The following is a 21,904-nucleotide window of genomic DNA, read 5'->3' on the forward strand; positions in this document are numbered from 1 at the left end:
TGTATTACTACTAGAATATCGGCCTACAGTAAAGGTCAGCAATTATCACCTATGCTGGAACGTAACTAAGCAAATAAACTCAATTAAGTAGTTTTGAGGTAGCCTACATGTTGAGTATTTTTGTTGTTTAGCTATACTTTTACATTTCAGACGATAATATTGAACTTTTTACTTGCAAAACATATAATCAGTGTATAAAATATAATGCATAACACACACACAAAAATGTTTCCACATGGACCAACTTCAACATTAATGCTTTATTATGTCAATAATAATTAACCATAAATATACCTGACAGGGGCCATTTTGGAACTTTTTAGTACTTTTACTTCTGATACTTTAAACATATTATGTTGCTCGTGCTTTTTACCTATGTACACTACTCAATGTAGGGTTAGTACTGTACAATGAGTATCTGTCAAGTGCAGGATTGCCATTTTTGATTGGGTAAATAACTTGAATACTTCTTTCGCTGCTGGCTATACATGTCATAACACAGCCAATTGGTGCTTTTATTTTGTAACATCAAAAACCTACAGTTAAGATGATACATTGATTATTATTTCATCATCATATAGGTAGTACACTTTTCACAAGTTAATTCTATATGCCAGTTTTCACAGACGCATCTTAACTGTTTTCAAACGCGCTCAACATGTGGAGCATGTCTTCATGCTTCATACCTAACTCAGGATACAAACCCTCTGATCTACATCTGTTTGTCCATGCTCCCTCTGCATGCCTCTGCCTGTACACACATGTGACTTTATGACTGTGTGTGGTTTTAATTTATACGTATGCGCTGCATGTCATTTAAGCCCTAAAGTGTGTCTGCTTTTGTGTCCTGCTGCCAGGTCTGGATGCTCCCCTGCATCAGTACCCGATCTCCGAATGGCATTTGTCGGGTTTGGATCTGCTCCAGCTGACTTGTCAGGACTTGGAAAAGTTGGGCGTATATAAGATTGGACACCAGGAGCTAATACTGGAGGCTGTGGAGAAACTCTGCTCTCTGGTGAGTCAAAATCATGTGTGTGTGTCTATAGCAGTGCTCTGTGTATCTACTGCTGTGGATATGTTGTAAACGTATTTAGTGAGGTGGGATGTGCTCTGGATATTTACCTAGCAGTCATCTTCTGTTCTAGCTGTGGTGTCTTGTTTGTTCTGATATTAGTACAGAGTGTTTTTTCCTTCCATCATCACACTGTTTAAAGACCCTGCTCTTGTTTGCACAGTGGATACAGCAGTTATTGGACAATCTTTTGCAAACCCAGCCAGAATACACAACTCCTCCTATTGCCATAAAAGTCCTGCTTCAGTGAAGTACTCTCAGAGCCCTTAGCAACAAGCAGCACTTTTGAGTTCATTGCTTCCCTTTGCACTCCCCTTTTATATCAAAATTGCTCTAGTCGTGCATATCATATTAAAATGGTTAATTTAGTTTTCAAGCTTACATCAAAGGACTTGTCATGTTATAACTGCAACCACAGCATATAATATTCAAAACTTGGGAGATAATAGTCTTCTAAAAAAACCACTTCCTCCTCCTCTTTGATTTTCTCTCCTGTTTTTTCTGCTGTTAATTGTCCTCCCTGTCCAATTTGGAAAGGGAGGTTAAGGATTCTTAAACAGTTGTATTGGTGCGTGGGTGGGGGGGGGGGGTTGGCCTGTTTCCAGAATGGCCTTTGTTTCAATGAAAGGACTAATTGGGCCGGACAGTATCAGGCCAGGTTCCAGATCTGATGTTGTAACAGTCTGTGAACATGAGGCTAAAGCTCAAGCTGCTTAAACTGCTTGTTGTTGAATTGTTGAAGTTCCTGTTATACTGATTAGAATAGTCATGGACAGTTTAAAGCAAAGTCTATGAATGAGTGACTGTATGTATTCAAATAACTGCACTGGTTTGAAATGATTTTTTGTAAAGTAAAATGAGATTAGAAGAACCCATACACAGATGTCCAGTCTGAATCTTGGTGTGTGTGTGTGTGTGTGTGTGTGTGTGTGTGTGTGTGTGTGTGTGTGTGTGTGTGTGTGTGTGTGTGTGTGTGTGTGTGTGTGTGTGTGTACAACCATCAGACGCTCACATTGAACAGATCAAACACATTCAAGTACACGGTTACATCATTGACTACAATGTCGGCGAGGCCATGAAAAATTCATGGGCACTCGATGGTGGAGGATTGTTCCGGCTGGTTGATGTGCAACAACAAAGCCTGACCGGTACGAACCTCTTGACCACCGATGAGTCGGTCACGACAATAACCCGCTTCTCCTCCTGTGGTTGTAAAGAGTCATGTCTCCCACAGCTGGTCAGAAAACTGTGATGACAGGCGTAGAGAGAGAAGCTTTGTGTTCTTCTGTTTACATTATCCCGTTCTACAGTGTGTTGTGGAAGCTTTTGTTCATTTCTATTGTATTATACTCTACTGAGTTTTAGATCTGCACTCATCATGATAACAAACACATTATAACGCCCTACTTTACAGCAACAAAACGTGCAATTTACATTATCCCGTTCTACAGTTTGTTGTGGAAGCTTTTGTTCATTCCTATCATATTATACTCTACTGAGTTTTAGATCTGCACTCATCATGATAACAAACACATTATAACGCCCTACTTTACAGCAACAAAACTGCAGCTTAGTTTGGGATATCAATCTTAAAACATTTACTAAATTATACTTAACAGGTATATACTGTTTATAATATGGTACCTTTACCTTTACATTTTCTGGGTGTATTAGACCATTGTGGGAAGTGTTCTGTGGCAATGTGTCTTTTTTTACCTTGAGTTATCAAATATTTGATATGCCAAAACAAATATTACTGTATGTTTTCCTCTCAGTTTCTCAATATACCACTATATATATATTAATATAATATAACTTATAACTTGTTTAAGAAGATTTTTGTTTCAGCATTATCTACATCGATGTCATGGACCATTTTTTAAGTTGACTGTCATGTAGCTCTTTAGAAGAGAAAATGATACTAAAAGTAGTGAAGAATATTTTACAGTAACAAATACTGTATTTTGTGTAAGGAGCACTACTTTTTCATAGCTTTCCATATCTAGTAACAAGAGAAAAGGAAAGACAATTTAGTCAGCATCACGATTTCTCTCTTCACCCGCTTATAAAAACAACAGATTTTTGAAAGGGCATTCTCTGACGTGTTTTGAGCTGCATTTTTGACTTAATTCAGAAGTGTACTTTAGAGGGGTTACAGGAAAAGCGATGTTGCAATCGTATCTCAAAAACACTTGACCCCTGCATGCTGTGAAGTGTTGGAGGAGAGGAACTAATGTTTCCATCATCCCAGATTATGTATGACATTGTGGGAGTATTCCAGGAGTGGAAAGGACCTTTAACCATCCACTTGTGTGTTTGGTAAGGTAAGGTGCGTTTATTTATATAGCACATGTTCCGACACAGAGGCAATTCAAAGTGCTTTACATCATCATTAACACTTAATAAGAAGACAACAGAAAGGAACACAATACATTAACATAATGGAATAACAGATTCATAAAATCCATGCACAAAAGAGATACAGAATAGTTTAAAAACAACATTGTAAATACGGTAGGTGCTAAAACAAGTTAAAAGACTTCTGGGTAGGCAGCTGAAAAAAGTAGTGTTTTTAGCCTTGACTTAAGACAACTCAGCGTTGGTGAAGACCTCAGGTTTTCTGGAGGTTTGTTCCATTTGTGGGGAGCATAACAACTAAAAGCATTCGGTGTGTTTAGTTCTGAGCCCCCGATGATCTCAGAGCTCTGGGTGGCTCGTAACAGAGCAGCATGTCGGACATATATTGGGGTCCCAAACCATTTAATGCTTTTTAAGTTAGCAATAAAATGTTGTGTGTGTGTGTGTGTGTGTGTGTGTGTGTGTGTGTGTGTGTGCTCTCCAGACGTATGGAATGGGCGGTGAGAACCTCCGCAGCCTGACAGAGAAGCTGCGTGCCGTGGCCCACACCCTCCAGATGGGCATCCAGGGCCGCTGGCGCCTCAACAGCTACGATGGCCGCAGCACCACCAAGCTGCCTGCTGTCATTCTGCAGATGGTAGTGGAGCTCATCACATCTGCCAAAGGACTCTTCTCTTTGCTCAACAGGTTGGTAAAGAGGGAGTTATCTAACCGTTATATATACAGCACTCGAAATGCTATTCTTTCTGCAGGTATTTTTTACACAGGAAAGTTTCTCTGCTGTTTATTATGCAAACAGACAGGCTGTAGATGTTGTTACTGAATACAACAATAATGGCTGTGGGTTAAAATTATTTAGAGGTTTAGCCATTGTATATGGGCTCAGAACAGTCTCATAATACACACATGCACACAGAAGGATTCACACTTGTATTTCATGATCCGCAAAAGGATTCACACTTGTATTTCCGGATCCACACTTGTGTTTTTCAATGCACACACAAATGTGTTCCGTTTCATATACATGTAAATAAAATCCAAATACAGAAAAAAGTTTTACATATGTATTTTTGATCCACACATATTTGTTTTCCGTTTAAAACCGCTGCACCTACAAACACAAACCGCTTTCTGTGCATGGATCGCTGTGCATTCGTGTGTGGGTTTTTTGAGACTCCCCTGACGGTCACCCGATTCGTACTTGTAATTTTTTCTATCTATAGCCAATCAGATGTCTCCTTTATTCTAAGCCAATCACATGAGCGCGCCCCCACGAGGGTAGATTTATTGCGTTCATGACACTTCATATACGCATTTTGCGCTGTCCGGAGCAGGGTTTCCGTGGACAGAATTTATTTTACCGGACAAATTTGAAACTTACCGGTCATGTTTCAATAATAATAATAATAAGAAGAAGAAGAATTGTGTAGCAGAGTTTCCGTTAGCAGGTAATTACCGGACTATGACCGGATATGGCTAATAACACGGGAGTAAGGATCATCTCTTTTTTCCTCTCTCCCTCCCTCTCTCCTGACAGCCCGTCAGTTTCTCATGCAGCTCGCTAAAACTTCACTCGCTTTTATGTCCATATCGATCAGATCCAGCTCTCCTGAACGGCCTTTATAGAGAGCACCGATCAAACTATTAAGAGTGAATATCGGCCGATAATGACCGGCGGGGCTCCCCCCGTTGACAGTTCACCGTCTAGCACTGGCTTCGTAGTGCACTGATCGATTAGGCTAAGCTAACCTGTAGCTGCTCCCTCCACACTCACAACAACTTCATATAGACATAAATAAAGCAGCTGTATTCGCCATACAGGAAACACACATTAAAACGGTTTTGCCTGCCGTTTTTATGTACACAAGCATTCATTAATGGTTCAGAAAGTGGCACTGTACCTTAAAAATATAAAGGCTTGTATTTGCGTGCATTTCCTGCTCGGAAAGTGGCAATGTACTGAGAGTGGAAGTTAGTGATGTGTCGGTCGCGAACGAGCCGATTCTTTTGAACGGCTCTTTGGTACGAACGAGGGGAACCGAGTCCTACTTTGTGAGAGCCGTTCTTGTTATCGTTCAATCGTTGGTCCGCACTCACTGCCTGCCAAAATCCACTCGCCTTTTAAAAAGCTTGATTTTGTTCCCCAAACGTATTCTGTGAAGATCCGCCCCTACTCTGTTTGGTAGGTTTCAGCACGAGGAGTGAGATGGGGTGGGTCTTAACGGAATACGCGAGAGAGAGAAGTCATAACAAGTGGTACAGGACAGGTAGACAACGTGTTTTTCGGATGGTAAATGAGCCAAACGCGAAAACGCAGCAGCATTTGGATTCACTTCAACCAAAACCCAGGCAGTGATAAAGCGCACCATTTGTAAAGGCAAAATATCCTTTAAAGCAGGATCAACAAATAATCTCCATCGCCACTTAAAAACACAGTATCTAATATTAAGAGTTGCATGAATTTCATTCAAGGCAAGGCAACTTTATTTACTTAACACATACAGAGGGTAAATTCAAAGTACATTCACTGACATGATGACATGGATATGGCGCCACCTTGTGTCATGTTTACAATGCCGATTATTGACATTAGGTCTGGCAATACAGTCAATCATTATCCTGGTGATTATTTTGCAGATAAACCTAGTAACCTTAAAAAAACGGCTCTTTTGAACGGCTCTTTTGAACGGCTCTTTGAAAGGAACGGAGCCATAAGATCCGGCTCCCTTCAAAGAGCCATAATTCCCATCACTAGTGGAAGTGTCCTGAGATTCAGGCAGGCTCCATGGACCTGTCAGCTCCGGACAGCGCAAAATGCGTACATGAAGCGCTACGTCATGAATGCAATAAATCTACCCTCGTTGGGGCGCGCTCATGTGATTGGCTTAGAATTGAGGAGACATCTGATTGGCTATAGATAGAAAAAATTACAAGTACGAATCGGGTGACCGTCAGGGGAGTCTCAAAAAACCCACACAAGAATGCACAGCGATCCATGCACAGAAAGCGGGTTGTGTTTGTAGGTGCAGCGGTTTTAAACGGAAAACAAATATGTGAGGATCAAAAATACATATGTAAAACTTTTTTCTGTAATTGGATTTTATTTACATGTATATGAAACGGAACACATTTGTGTGTGCATTGACAAACACAAGTGTGGATCCGGAAATGCAAGTGTGAATCCTTTTGCGGATCATGAAATACAAGTGTGAATCCTTCTGTGTGCATGTGTGTATTATGAGACTGTTCTGAGCCCATAATTGTATGGCAATGTTTTGGTCTATGCATTGACTTGCTGTTTACCTGTAGCCCAATTAGAAATAAGATACCTCTTCCTTTAAAGTTTCCCCCCTCTCTGTTTTCTGTCTCTGTTATTCTTATTCTAAGATGTCATTGTTCCTTTCATTTAACAGTGTGACATCACATCTTTGTTCTTGCTTTCAGTAAATCCTCCCTGTTTCTAACCAGACTTATTTTAAATGTAATCTCTGTTTTGCCAGGTATCAGTTTTCCCAGCTCAGTGGATGCACCTCCACCAAGAACATATTCAACTACTGCAGAGAGCTGGGAGAGATTGTCCACAAGGTTGGTCCATTCATGGCTTTAATTGATTATTCACAACGCTCTTGTGTGACTTATAATGACATTAACACTTACAATCTGTCCATCAAATGGCTGCCTTTACGTTATAATTAAATGGCCAGTTTAGGAAATGCACATTTGTTCATGAGAACATAAGGTGTTTATCTTAAGAGGAACCACACATAAATAACCTTGTTGCTAGTTGTGTTGTCATGCACACTAAACTTCCAAAGAGGAAGTACTACCTATTGTTTGATAACTTTTTTAAATCACCCCCTGAAAAGCAGCAAGAATACCAGAAGCACCAACATACTCCCTGGTCCTCAGCTAAGCCTGAGTAATGAATTCTTTATCTTTACATTCCTGGCATTTTTGTAGTCGGCTGTACCTTGAAGAAGCTTAGGTTGGAAGGATTACCACAGAGCAGGGCTGCATTCTGTTTGTGTTTACCTCTTTCTGGAAATGTGTGAAAGAAATGGAGGGAGAGTCGGTGTTCATAAACAAAATAAGGGTGAAAAGTGATTATATAAGTAGTAGAAAAGTACAGGCCTGAATATGTTCTAGTGCCTAGGGGGAGGCGGGAGGCAGGGAGGGAAGGGCAGAGCGGGAAGCAAAGGGGAAGGCAGAGAAAGGAGGAGGAGACTGAAAGAGGGATTGCACCGACTTTTTAAATGACTTCTGACTTCTGGGAGAGTGTTGCTGGATGACCAACAGAGCAACAGACGGTGAGAGACTATTACGGACACTACAGTGACTCCAGGGATAAAAAAAAACAACCGGACAGAAGTGAAGAAGACAAAAAAGATGAACAGAAGGAGAGATAATTAAAGAGGTAAGGAGGCAGTCAGGAGCTGTGGGCGAAAGAGAAGTGTCAGTATTTAGAGCAGTTTATATTTAGTCCTCTATAGCCAGCTTTGGACGCCTACCACGCACGACAGGTAAAGTTCTCAGCTCTTTGATTGGATAACCCCCCGCAAGGTGACGCTTCTGCTTTAGCTGCTTTTTCCCTTAGCTTAAAATGACTTGACACAACTAAGTATATTTCTTGCCTGATGGTTTTTAGTTAAAGTTGTGTAAAAGAAAGAATAATTTGGATAGCTCTGTTGTTTAAGGGGTTGATAATAATGTGAAGGATCATTCAAACATCATATGATATCTATTATAACCGTACGTGGATGGTTTGAACCAGAGTCAGCATGTGATAAAGGAGAGTTGTGGTTTTTGTGTCGGTGTACAGTAACTTTATTCTTATTGACCAGGGGGAGGAAGGAAGTATGGGTTTCAAACATATTGAGCCTGTTGACTCTGATAGGATGTTTTTGTCACGGCGAAATGATTCAGATTTCAGCCTGCTGACTGTTGTTTTCATTCATAGTCTCCTTGGCACTCTGTTGGCAGTCCCTCTCAGAGGTTGAGCATTGTTTGGTAATGTCTTGCTACTGTTTGCTCAATTCCTGTTTTTGAACTTTGGTGCCGTGTTTCTGTATATGTGTGTTTGTGTGTGTGTAAGTGTTTTAAAGGTAAGAATAACTGTCCATTAAGATGTAGAGAGAGAATTTTTCCCAGTGAGTTAAGGCTAATTTCAATTAGTTTTGGCATGTCGATCACACATTATGTAAACTTTCAACTGTCTTCTCTCTGTTAAGCACACAGGTTTTAGATGAAACCTAAAAATTGCCTCCACAAAACATAACTGGAGATACAATCTGCATTGTAGCTGTTTTGGCAGGTGCTGTGTCATTCATTCAGCTAAAGGTCGGTTTTGGACAGTGAACAAGCCCTCATACCTATTCAACAAGACAAGAGAAAATGAAAGTTCAAATAATGTTGGTTCAGCTGTCATCATAGCATTATTAACCTGCGGTTACAGGCCGGAGAACACATGTAGCATGCACTTTATAACTGTATGACATTACATAAGCATATGTGTGTGTCCTTATATCATCAGCATTGTATGGTTGACCATTGCTAAAACACATTAGTATAGTCATGGCTTCTCAAAATGTGCTCCTGGCTAATTGAGGCCGGTGTCATGTCCCCGCTTCTGTGACGTCTTTGACTTGCTGTCAGGAGCCCGTGGCTTCTTCATGACGTCCTTTTCTGTAGAACTGCTTCTGCAGAAGCTACACCACATCCTTCAAACCAATGAAAGGACTTTTATTCCCAGTGTGTCTGTGTGTGTTCTCGCACCCCGAGGGTGATCAAGGTCAGTAGTCAGCTGGTGATTTTGGGATCCCACTGTGAGGTTGTTGTGTCATCGTTTTGCAATACGCACACACTCAGTCTGCTTAGAACCAGCCGAGCAGCAAGCAAAGTCCAGGAGACCGGGCGGAACAGAGAGAGGGCTACACTGTGAACTTGGATTTGAGAGCAAACAATGTATTTCGAAGCATTTCATTAAGGTATGTGAGTTTCTTTGGTGATTTAAACAAAAAAGGAAAAGGAGAACATTTGTTGCAAAATCTTACCTTTAAAAATGTCTTTGACATAAGAACCTTCACCTGAAAATACAACTTCAAGTGACTTCAATGTTCAACTCACAATTACAGAACTAGGAGCGCCTGAAACAGTGATTCTTTGTTTAAAAGTGGACATGTTGATTATGTCATGAAAAACAATTGCCATACTGTTGTCCAATATGCAATTAGCAACATATTTCTGCTATTTGAGGACTTGTTTAAAAGTCCAGGGTGAATAATACAGTAAGAGGCTTGACAATAGATGGGAGAGATATTAAGGGGACTGTACTTCAAACTGAATCTGACAAATTAAGAAAGAGGCCTCATCTATGTAAGTTGTCAGAAGTGCATAACTTATTATTATATATGCTGCTGAAAAACATTGCACACGCAAAATTCAATGTTGAGAGGAATGCTAAGGCAAGGACAACAACATGGACAGGGTAGAAAGATTTGGACAGAAACACAAGGAGCAGATGTCAAATTAATCTTCTGTAATGTCTCCCAGTCTTTTTATAGCAAGTGTGTGACCTGGTGGCAAATACAAAATATCCACTGGTGCACGATCAAGTATGTAAACATGCACCGGAGACAGAACATGATGGGGCTTGTCTTGACAAGGCTTTTGATTCATTAGAAAAGCAAAGGAAATCTGTTTTCGATTGGGTCTAGAACATTCTGGGTTATTACTTCTTTGTGTGTTTTGTGCATCACAGTTTCAGCCTTTTTGTACATGTGTGTCCATGCATGCCTTTGTGCATTCTTGTTGTCCGATTTTTCCCGAGTGTTACACCCACATAATAGCTTGTCTTTGTTTCCTAGACAACTATAGAGAGAGAACAGCTTTCAGGCACAGAGCGCTGCTGTAAAGTTAGCTCACCACCTGATCGAGCCACACACGGCCTTCACAGCACAACACAATACTTTATTATCAAGTGAAGTAGCTGTGCGTTACCTAGCTGTACAGATGAAGGCAATGTGTTAAATACTTTTCACCCTTTATGACAATGTTGCAAAGCACAGCTGTTGTCATTTACCAAAAAAGGGATCTGAAAGGTTCTTTTCTCAGAAACCTATAATAATAACATGAATCTTAGTGCAGCACATTCTGCACAGCTTTGTCTGCCATTCATTGATGGGGTGTGTTACTGTTGTGGCTAATAAATAACTACTGTTGCTACAATGTGATGGAATAAAAGGTCAGAAAGGTTTGAAAGTCATTCTCTGGTATGAACATGTGTCCTGTTGTTTTGGCGCAGTTGCTCACGAAGGTCCATATCATTAAATCATTGTTTTGTCTTTATTGATCATACTGTAAGAATAGGTTGTTACGAATGCCGTATTTTAATGAGGGTTGTTTGAACACCCAGAGCTGCAGATGTTTAAATATGATATGACCTTGTAACCCTTTTTTTGTTAAAGTGGTTTATCTCTAGAGGCTGTTTGGATGGATTTGACCGTTTATACATCTTATGTTGCAAAACCTGAGCGGTTTCTTCAGGTTCTTCAAGAACAGCAGCAGTTTTTTTCCCCGAGTGACATATTTTAGTTAATATCTTATCGACTGAGAAATGAATAGAAGGAAGTGTGAACATGCTGCAGGCTGTCAGGGACTAAACATGTCCAACCCACAGCTCCTCTTCTCACATCATCATCCCTTTTATTCTCAGCTGGTGTTCCTGCTTTAGCAATGAAACACTTTGACCTAAATGCAAAGGCATCAAATGCTTCATATCAATGCGTGTGTGAAAATGGTATATGTACTGTAAAACTGATGGATATACAAAGTGTTTTTTAATACTTGTTACTTCATACTTGATGTTAATGCACTCTAGACTTTTGTGAAATAGGTTCAATTAAATCAGAAAGGGATTATGGTTGAATGTATTTGTGGTTGTGAGTATATGTTTCATAGCAGAAGTATACCTGTCGCACAACTCACAATCTCAATGTGTCATTTCCTTTTAAAAAGAAATGCAGAACAGGTTGTGATGTTGTGGGGAAGCTTCCAGCAGCTCGAAATACAACTGAAAAGCATAGGTGTGGATATTGCCTAAAAAGCAATGGTGAGATGCTGGAAATAAGGAGGTGTTACTAATGAGGCAAAAGCAGAAATTATGAAGTGTGCAGTAGGAAGTGCCAACAAGATTTAAAACTCTCTGTTGCCACTACTCAGCTACTAAATCACACTGATCTGGCAAAGTACTGAGATTTTCTGTTCTTGGATGAAACCACTGTTTCAGTATTTGTAACAATTTAAACAGTGAATCCTGCTGACATGTAGCGTAACATTACTTGCTTACTGTAACTTGCTTTGCCATAGTTGAACAACAATCATTTTTATTTCCCTAATGTATTATCCATTGGACGGATTGCAATTAAATATTTCTCAGACATCGATGGTCCTCATAGGATTTAGCATCAAGCACTACCATAAGGTTAACATGTAGCCTAACGTTAAATGTGTAAACAACTATCGGACAAATTGCTCTAAAATGTTGTACAATGTTTAATGTTCCCTCTATGATGAACTGTAATAACTATGGAAATGTTGAATTGGTTCAATGCTCTGGTGTATGACCAAATGCCTCGGCTTTACTTTTTTGAATGCTGCTAATTAGCAAATGTAAGCATGCTTGCATCAGTAATAGCAATTGTCATTGCGAGCATGTTAGCATGGGGACATTAGCATTTAGGTCGAGCATTACTGTGACCTACAGCAGCCACACAGAGTTGCTGGCAGGGCAGTGGATTCTTATAATTCTTTCTTGCAATTTCGTCTATGGCATTATGTGGCACAAACACTGTGGTGTAAATAAATATATAAATCGGGTTCTGCATATCTCAAGTAGTCACACTCAAAAGCAAAACAAACACCAAGCGGCCAGTTGAAGTGACCAGCAGTCATGACATCAACTTCTCCAAGTCCTCCCCCCTCCCCTTGTCACAGCCTTTAATTAGCCCAGAAATCCAACCGTGTTCTCTGTTGATCCCTCGTTACATTTCACAGGGATTAGTTTCCCCTTACAATCCTTTATGTAACTCATCACATCATCAGGCCTTGCAAATAAGCTTAAGCAATAATGGTATTTGGCCTTAGTCTATTCAAATATTAAGCTATTCTTCGCTGTGTAAACATCTACCCTCTTCCTTTTTTACCCTTCATCTTAAGATAAGATAAGATAAGATAAGAGGTACTTTATTGATCCTAAATTCAAAACCTCCCCCTCATTGATTTGGTTCCCAGGCCCAGTCATAGTCGTATAAGCCGCGTTCACACCGCAGTACTTTTCCCACTTGCCTTTAGGAGCACCTTTCACTCAACCACAGATTAGGCTGTTTAGTTTCACTGATTCTAGTAACTGAAATTCACCACAGGAAGTGTGTTGTACATGCATGTGTGCTTGTGGGGATTATTGTCAGCCCTCGGGTAATGTGGACATTACACTCCACAAAATCAATTGCCCTCTTGCTGTACTGCAAATTTCATAGAATAGCCTAAGTGCTTAATTTCATTTTTGTTTACAATTAGGATAAAAGCGTCTAACAAGTAACATGTAATTATACAAAAGTGCTGCTATGATATCCAGTACAATACCAGTGAAGATCTGAAGTGATGACTAATTTTCCTATGGATAACCTTTGGCCTTTCACTTCCTGACTCATGCTGTGAAGAGGAAATAGGACATGAGTTTTGAGTCAGACTGTCCCATTTCCACAAATCAATTACAGCTGGGGTGTCATTTTGGTACGCTGTTTAGATGGAACTAATGCCATGTTGTTTCAATCATCGTACAGGATACCACTGTCTATGAAAAGGAGAAGGACATCATATCTGAAGTGAGTATTTGTGTAATTTTGCGGACTAAACTACATTTATAGTTATTTCAGTTTCCTTTTTATTTTGTGAACGATTGAATGAGATATCTTGATGATAAATGGTGTTTCTTTTGTATTCTCCAGTGCCGTCAGTTGGTGTCGGTGTGTGATGAGATCCTGAGTTCGAGCCCTGAGAATCTTCTTACCCACAGTGCTCAGCTGGAGAGTGTGGACCTAGTGCCTGTGTCACCTGGTGATCATCTGGTAAAGCCTCTTTGCTCTAAATAACGGACCTTTTGTTTTGAATAAATGTGGACATCTTGGGGCAACACTTGATCAAAGTTTTATTCATGGCATTTTCACATTTCTTGGGGCATTTGTTCCCTTTGCCACCCTTATTATTTCTGACACTAACTCTACTTTTTACAGCATTACAGTAACTTTACCAAATATGCTTTTGATTATAATTGATATATTTGATATATTTCACAACCAAAAATGTGAAATATTCCCTCGTCCCTTCTCAACTGGAAAAACATGTTGATTCACGATTTTTATATTTATCTGACGGTAAAGTTATGTTTTTTTAGTTTCAGACTTACTTTATCTTATAACCTGAAATACTGTGATATGTATTTATTCAACTTTTCAAAATGAATCAAGAAAATAATCATGGATTTAATCAATAAGGAAAGCTTCAACAACATAAGATAAAATGCACCTTTTGAATCCGCTAATTAATCTCAGAAGTCAGAGCAGCGACACTTATTGGAGTCTAACACAGGACAGGAATTCTTGATTCACCATTATTATCTACATATGCTTAATACATTTGTAAAATTGATAATGATAATCAGCAATCAGATATCTTTCCTGGTCTCCTCTGGGTGTTTCTTTTTGTGTTCGTCTCATCTGTGCAGCATCTGACCATCTCATCATTGCCAGGGTTTTAAAAATCCTGTGACCATGTTATCACTTTAGCCGCTTCTTGAAAATTAACACATACAAATTGTTCTTATCTTCTTTTACTCTCTCTATCATTTTCAGTATTCATTTTCTGCCTTCGTCTCTGCCTGAAGTCTTCCATTATCGTTTGGATTCACTCATCTCTTCTTTCACCTAACTCAAGGTTCTCCCTCTCTACCCGCCTCTTCCCTTGTCTTAATGCTTTAGCCTTCAGTCAGTACATTCAGTAAAGCCATTCTAGCTCTCTTTTTGTTTATTTTGAAGTATGCATTTGTCCAATTTGTTTACCCCTTTGTGTGCTCAGCCCATTAGGTAAAGATCTCCCATGTTAGATGATAATAGCAGTCCAATTTCCTGGTGCTCGCTCTCTCGCTCGATTGGCCTTCATAATCATCCCCAGAGTGTTGTCTTGAAAGCAGATTTTTCAGCTCTACTTCCTCACCTAGCCAAGCTTCATGTAGTTTGCGTCTATGGATATGTAATTGCGTGTGTCTCTGGGTGGTTGCAGGTGTGTGAACGGAGCAGGTTGTAGCTAAACTGTTGGGAGAACTTCTTCACAATTTGTATTTAGTGGAAGAAAGTAATTTCAATAAATGGGCTCAACAACTAGCAACAACACATGATGATCCTTGGCTGACCGAGAGGATTTGATTGAAACACATCAGAGTTGAATGAAAACATGTTTAAAGTAATCGGATTAAAAGCCGGAGGGAAAAGAGCAGTAAGGCCGGAAGAATCATAATTCACTGAATGTAGAAAACATGACCCATAAGTGCATCATTCATAAAGTAAATGGGAATCTAAAAGTAAACGCTTGCATTGTGTACATGCAGTGATAGGATATGAGTAACAAATAGAATCACAGCCAATTTCCTTGTGCATTGCATGTAAATGTTGTGATTTAAAGCAGAGGAAGTCATGGTTTTATTCCTTTTATTAATGTACAGCATTGGTATAAGCTATTACTTCTTCTATTAGGACATATCGCATATATCACAACTTTGTTTTACAACACTGTGTAAACAGCAGCTTCCACTTACGGCATATTTGCCTTTAAATTGTTTATGTCCTGCAATAAATGATAAATACAGAGGTTTAGTTTAACCAGATCTGTATGTAAGAGGCTCTTACTTATCTTACAGTAAAAGGACCTGGATTCTTTCAGCAAATGGGTTGATTTATAATGATAAACAAAATGTACTAGTCTATTTAAGGGATGGGAGGAAATCGTTTTTTCGTCTCTGCTTGTTTTTAGTTTAAATCCATTCATGTGTCTGTTGCCATGTGACACATATTGATTATGTGATCTGGGCTTTCTGGGGTGTGACAAGTTGGCTTATGACTCAAAATAATCAATCAATAAAGGCTGATGGGTAATTACAGGCTGAACCCTCAATACATCTGGAGACAGACATCAATATCCCCAAAGCCTCCATCAGTGATGACAGTAACAAGATATATCTATGTTTATGTGTCCATTTTGGTGACTCCTTTGACTCTGTGCGACATTTTGTATCACAAAGTTGATGGTTTCACTGAAATTTGATTTCTCTGTTTTTCTCTCTCATAGGGTATTGAGATAACATCCACCAGCTCCAGTAACCACTTCGTGACCGGGACTGCTGCTGAGGTCAGACTCTCATTTACTTTCTCTGTAGAGTCAGCCCACAAATCCACACGAAGGGTTAACCATCTCTGTGCTCTTAACCAATCCACTGCTACTCCTAAACTCCAGATCAAAAGGTTATCTTCAACTATAATTTGTGTCTTTGCAAGAGCCATGTGGCTTGAGGTTACGACCAAACAGTTTCACATTGTTTTATTCCTGAACCGGTTCTGTCTTGTTAAAAAGTGCTCCGACTGGTCCGATCCTGAAGGAGATAACACTTGTAATACTCGCTCACTCCTAAAGGAGGGTGAAGATCTGCTTTTGCATTTTTTTTCTGAGTCTCTGATCTATATGAAACTGAAAGTACATTTTCAGTTGTAAGAGTGTAAAGAAGTTAAATCATCAGTCTGGCAACTCTTTTCTATGTTTGTGACAATAACATGTCATTTTTTTTGTTCATGTTTTTCTGCTCTGACTTCTGCTATGCATACTCAAAGTATAACCCATTTTAATTTGGAAGCATGAGCTCTGGACTAAGCAGACATCTTGGAAATCCCCTTGGAAGTACTTTTGTATGACCCATTATTTTTAGCTGTTGGCTTATCTTTCTTTGCATCACTGCTTTGAAATGAAAAGCAATCCGAGCCCTCGTGCTGCTGGCATTTATAAATATCAACTTGAGGCTGCTTGTTATTAATGCTGCGGACTGCGTGTAAACACAAAAACATCTTTCAGTACATGAGAGTTGCATGTGTATTGTGGCATAATTATAAATAACAAGGTATCCATCCATTTTACTCTTATTAAAGATGGAGATAAACTGTGCAATAGAACACTTTTTTCCCTTATTTTAATTTGTTTATATGCCATTTGATTCAAGTAGACAATGAGACAAGTGACCTCTGAATATTTTTATAGTCACATTTATAGTAGCTTATCGTTAAACTGAATAAAACTAGGAAAAGACAATCATCCCATAGAAGGAGCAGAGTTACACAACCTTCTAAGAGAGCTGAAGATATGTTAGATAAAGAAAGCTTGTGAAATAAGCTCTGGAGCGATACAAAGATGGAGCAGTGTTTGTTAGGCAGAATAAGGAGGGCTTGTAAAAAGAGTGCGAGGGCAGTTCTCCTTTGAGACAGTGAGACGGAGATGTTATTTTTTCCATGATGTCAACAGCAGAGTACCCTCGACTCCCTAGCTACTGAGCTTACATCAGAACAGCAGACTGCTAAGGAGAGACGTGACCATCGGCCACAAACACACACACACAGTACAGCCTCACACACACACACACACACACACACACACACACACACACACACACACACACACACACACACACACACACACACACACACACACACACACACACCCACACAGTACAGCCTCAGTGCATTATCTCTGTGCTGCCTCCCACAGAGAAACACCGAACAATTCTACAATCAACCGGGGTACTGTTACTGTAAGGTTTCCACAAAGCCAGTTCAGGCTTATTTCTCATTAGCGTGGGTGTTATAAGTTTATAGACTTTAAAGTACCATGGAAGCTATTCCTTTTATTACTTGCAGTTGTATTAAATAATCGTAGGCTATAATTTAAACAGAATTGTATGCTTTTTCTTAATTTGTCATGTTTTTCATCACAATTAACCAAGCACAGACATTTCCAAAAGGATACATACAATGATGAAGTATTTAATTTTAGGGTCCTACATTGTACATTTTCTAATTTATGATAAACTACCATGTCATAAGAACAACTATTACATTTATTTTAAATTTTTGGAAATGTCAGCTTACATAAATTCGTCCATGATGTATGAAAAAAGAAATATCCATACAAATGATATAGTGTTAGAAGAGTTGATAAACAAGCCCTCATAGTTACAAAAAGAGTGTTCGACATCCAATAATGTCACAGTAATGCACAGTACAGCACTTCACTGAATCTGTATGTCCTCACTCATTGCAAGTCACTGTGGATATTAGCATAAGTTGTTAATTTGTTAAATAAACTAATTCAGCTGGATTTTTGTTATTTTGATTTCTTATTTGTGTTGATTTTCCCTTCTATTGCAGTCTTCAGATGATGCCTATTTGAAGATTTTGGCCGGAGATGAGGTGATTCAAGTCAACGACCAGATCGTGGTGAGTTCAACAATACATACAGTATTTATACAGAAGGCTGTAAATACATTATGTTTCACTGCTCCATTGAGTTGCATATCCTCTCAGTCTTATGTCTAAGCTACAAAGTAAATGAGACATCCCTGTAATAATAAATGTTCCTGCTAAAAGATCCCGTGTCTCATTCAATAACCTTCAAAGTGTAATAATGTTCTGTTTTGCTCCGTCAGGTGGGCTGGAGCAGAGCTAACCTTGTGAAGAAGCTGCAGGAGAATCCCAGCGGAGTGACTCTGGTCCTGAAGAAGATTCCCGGGTCAGTGCGACGCAGAAACCCAATCCGGCTCTCCTCCAGACAGGTCAGGCATCATTAGCAAATGGAAAGTGTGAATGTGCTGTATTTATTATATAGGAAACTGTGATCCGCTGCAGTACAGTCCAGGAAATGTAAAATCGATGTGTTGCTAGTACCCAGAGGATGACTATCATCATGTTAGAAGTGTATTTTTCGAAACAAATGGATAGATTGTCATCATCATTGCTTTAGAAATTCATGGTCCAAATAGTAAGATTTGTACACAAGTAATATCAAATAATTCACAATCTCAAGTGCAGATTGAATAACTTGCAAAAGCTGTAGAAAATTAAAATGTAATTTATGTAATCATTCACTAAAACAAGAGAAGACATAACGTAATACATTATGTGACATTAACAGAATATCTTTGTAATTAATTAACAGTTTAAGTTATAACATCATTGTGCTAGTAAAGTATCTTCACTCCAAACGCCATTTTGACACAACACGAGGGAAACTGTGCATAAAATCACTGTATACCAGGATGAACAATTACTCACCCCACGCAGGGACTTGAACATTTCTCAGGCATGATATTCTTCTTGTTACTCACACTTTGCCTCATGAGCTTGTGGGCCTGAACACTTCATTTTGAAATTGTGCAATCAAGTTTGTGAAACCATTAGAAGGAGCCCCATGACAACAGTGTTATGTTTCACACGTACAATTTACATATTCTGCCACTTAGTCTCCGTTTAGGATGATTACACCCAGGTTCAAACGTCCTATCATCCTTCAGAAATGGTCCTATTCACACATTTTGTGTCCGGGGAACCCGAAGCTCATCACGACAATCCCCTCCTCGATTTCAGTTCAACACTCAGTAGTCACTATGGCGACTGTTGTTTGTCTTTAACTACTGTACACACTGTCAATCAATCAATCAATCAATGTTTATTTATATAGCCCAATATCACACATGTTACATTTTGTCTCAGTGGACTTCACAGTTTGTACAGAATATCAGTATGACAATACAACACCCTCTGTCCTTAGACCCTCACATCGTACAAGGAAAAACTTCCCGAGAAAAACCCCACAGTTTAAAGGGGAACATGGGAGAAACCTCAGGGAGAGCAACAGAGGAGGGATCCCTCTGCCAGGACGGACAGACATGCAATAGATGCCGTGTGTAAATCGAAGAGATAATACATTTTACAGCGTAGGTAGACCAAATGTTTGGAAATGCATGTGTCTATAATAAGAAGATGAATCCACGAGGATGTCAACAATCCTGTGGGAGCCATCAGGGAAGTAGTATGATGAGAGTCAGGCAGGACCACAGTGACAGGTTCAGCCACTACTCGAAGTCCAGGACTCAAATACAGAACTCAGGATAGAGGATCCAGGACACAGGATCCTGGACTCAGGACTAAGGATCCAGTACTCCGGATCCAGGACTCAGGATGCAGGATCCAGGACACATGATTCAGGATCCAGGAAACAGGACCGCAGCAACAGGATCAGCCACGACTCAGGATCCCGGCGTAGATAGACACCAAAAATAAATTTGGGGGAAGCTGGGTTATTCGGAACATGTACATAGTTCATGTCTGTCCGTACACAGGTACAGACAGACAGAAGGAAGAAGTCAGGTGTCCCCCGACAGTCTAAGCCTATAGCAGAAAAACTAACGTGTCTACGTACATGGACTCCCTTAGGATAGGTTGAGGGAAAGGAGTAGCAAGTAAGGAACAGAGGTGGAGAGGCACAACGTGTCTACGTACTGTACATGCACTCCCTTAGGATAGGGTGAGGGAAAAGAGTAGGAACTAAGATGTATGCGCCACATCTACAGTATACCATGAGCGCATTGCTCCTAAAAAGTTTTTTTGGCACTGACACCAATCAACAGTTGTGCGTCGACTCGGCAGGGATCAAGGCACGTATATGCCTCTCCCTGCTTCCACCGTCTACACACAACCAAATGACATACCATCAGTAAGGAAAAAGAGTAAGAACTAAGATGTATAGGTGAAGAGGCACAACGTGTCTACGTCAATGCACTCTTATTAGATTCTTTCATCAACTATAAGCTTTATCAAAAAGGAAGGTCTTAAAGCGTACTCTTAAAAACGGATAGGGTGTCTGCCACCCGAACACAAACTGGAAGCTGATTCCACAAAAGTGGAGCTTGATAAGAAAAGGCTCTGGCTCCCATTGTACTTTTAGAGACTCTAGGAACAACCAACAACCCTGCATTCTTGGAACGCAATGCCCTAGTAGGACAGTAGGGTATAATGAGTTCTTTAAGGTAAGATGGCGCCTGCCCATTAAGGGCTTTGTAGGCGAGAAGAAGAATTTAAAATTCTATCCTGTGTTCTATAGAGCCAGTGTAAGGCAGCCAGAACAGGAGTAATGTGGTCCCTTTTCCGAACTCTGGTTAGTAAACGTGCTGCAGCATTTTGAATCAGCTGAAGCGACTTAACTGACTTCTTGGTACACCCTGATAATAAAGAGTTACAATAATCCAGCCTTGAAGTAACAAATGCATGGACTAGTTTCTCTGCATCGTTTTGAGGCAAGATATGCCTAATATATCTTTAGATAGTTTGTTTCGTAGATTCTTTGGGCCGAGTACAATAACTTTTTTTTGGCCGTGTTTAACATCAAAACATTTAAGGTCATCCACACTGAACTACATATTGAATCTGAGATGTGCACAGTGTGCATTTCACACCCCCTTGTGACTATTACCATGTTAATCTCAGATCTAGCTGCAGCCGTAGGGTGAGAAAACACACATAAGGAGATGTGATTCAGCTCCTTATTGCCCTTGCTAGATGCCCTGCTTTAAGCAAAAGTTTCGCAGACTGTATGTGTGTGTGTGTGTTTGTGTCTGTGTTGTTTTCTCATCTCCCAAACCACAGAGTGAGTGGATGGAGACCTGAGGAGAAAGCTGCTATTACAATCCACATGACATCCGCCTCCTTACCCTCCACTAACCCCTGAATAAACACAGTTTAGAGAGCCCACTCATAGATGTGTATGTATGCTCTTTTCTTTTCAGAAGGAGGAAGAGGAGAAGGAAGAGAGGTCAGAAGGGGAAGAGGACGAGGACGAGGAGAACCCGAGGCACTCCATCTTTGAGAGGGTAGCAGCCTCCGTCAGGTCCCTGTCTTTTAGGTGAGAGCATACATTAGCTTTCACTATTTGTTCTTTTTATATCTCTGGTTGCCTACATGGACCAAAGTGGATTTCAATAGCTTTTTAAAGGAGGCCTAGCTGCCTAAATAACTACCAAACTGTAGAAAAAGTGGAAGCTAAATACATTGCAGAGAATCCATGCAAGGCTTCCTTTAAAGTTGCCAAGAATAATTGAACAAGGCACTTAGACCTACTCCTAATAGTCAGCTAATACAACACATCTGTATCAAGGTACTATCAAAAACACAGATTTTCCACAATCAAACCTTGACAACACTAACAAAGAGGCCTGGAACAGTAATTATATGGGTTGATAAAGTATACAGCTCCACTGTAATGGAATGGCACTCAGAGAGGGGCGTGTCAGATCTTAAACACAGAATAAAGTAAATGGACATAAGACCATAC

The 21,904-nt window shown here is 39.9% G+C and overlaps 1 protein-coding gene across 2 annotated transcripts in view; it reads left to right on the forward strand.

Annotated features, from left to right (window-relative positions):
- cnksr1 (connector enhancer of kinase suppressor of Ras 1) overlaps positions 1 to 21,904 on the forward strand; it is a 29,217-nt gene that overhangs the window by 556 nt on the left and 6,757 nt on the right. For both annotated transcript variants that reach the window (XM_034119342.1, XM_034119430.1), the window contains exons 2-10: positions 858 to 1,015; positions 3,915 to 4,117; positions 6,931 to 7,015; positions 13,270 to 13,311; positions 13,435 to 13,554; positions 15,827 to 15,886; positions 17,947 to 18,015; positions 18,225 to 18,350; positions 21,360 to 21,475. In XM_034119342.1, the coding sequence (XP_033975233.1) occupies positions 858 to 1,015; positions 3,915 to 4,117; positions 6,931 to 7,015; positions 13,270 to 13,311; positions 13,435 to 13,554; positions 15,827 to 15,886; positions 17,947 to 18,015; positions 18,225 to 18,350; positions 21,360 to 21,475 (979 nt within the window). The remainder of the gene's footprint in view (positions 1 to 857; positions 1,016 to 3,914; positions 4,118 to 6,930; positions 7,016 to 13,269; positions 13,312 to 13,434; positions 13,555 to 15,826; positions 15,887 to 17,946; positions 18,016 to 18,224; positions 18,351 to 21,359; positions 21,476 to 21,904) is intronic.

The sequence above is a fragment of the Trematomus bernacchii genome, unplaced genomic scaffold, assembly GCF_902827165.1.
Source record: "Trematomus bernacchii unplaced genomic scaffold, fTreBer1.1, whole genome shotgun sequence".
Classification (NCBI taxonomy): domain Eukaryota; kingdom Metazoa; phylum Chordata; class Actinopteri; order Perciformes; family Nototheniidae; genus Trematomus; species Trematomus bernacchii.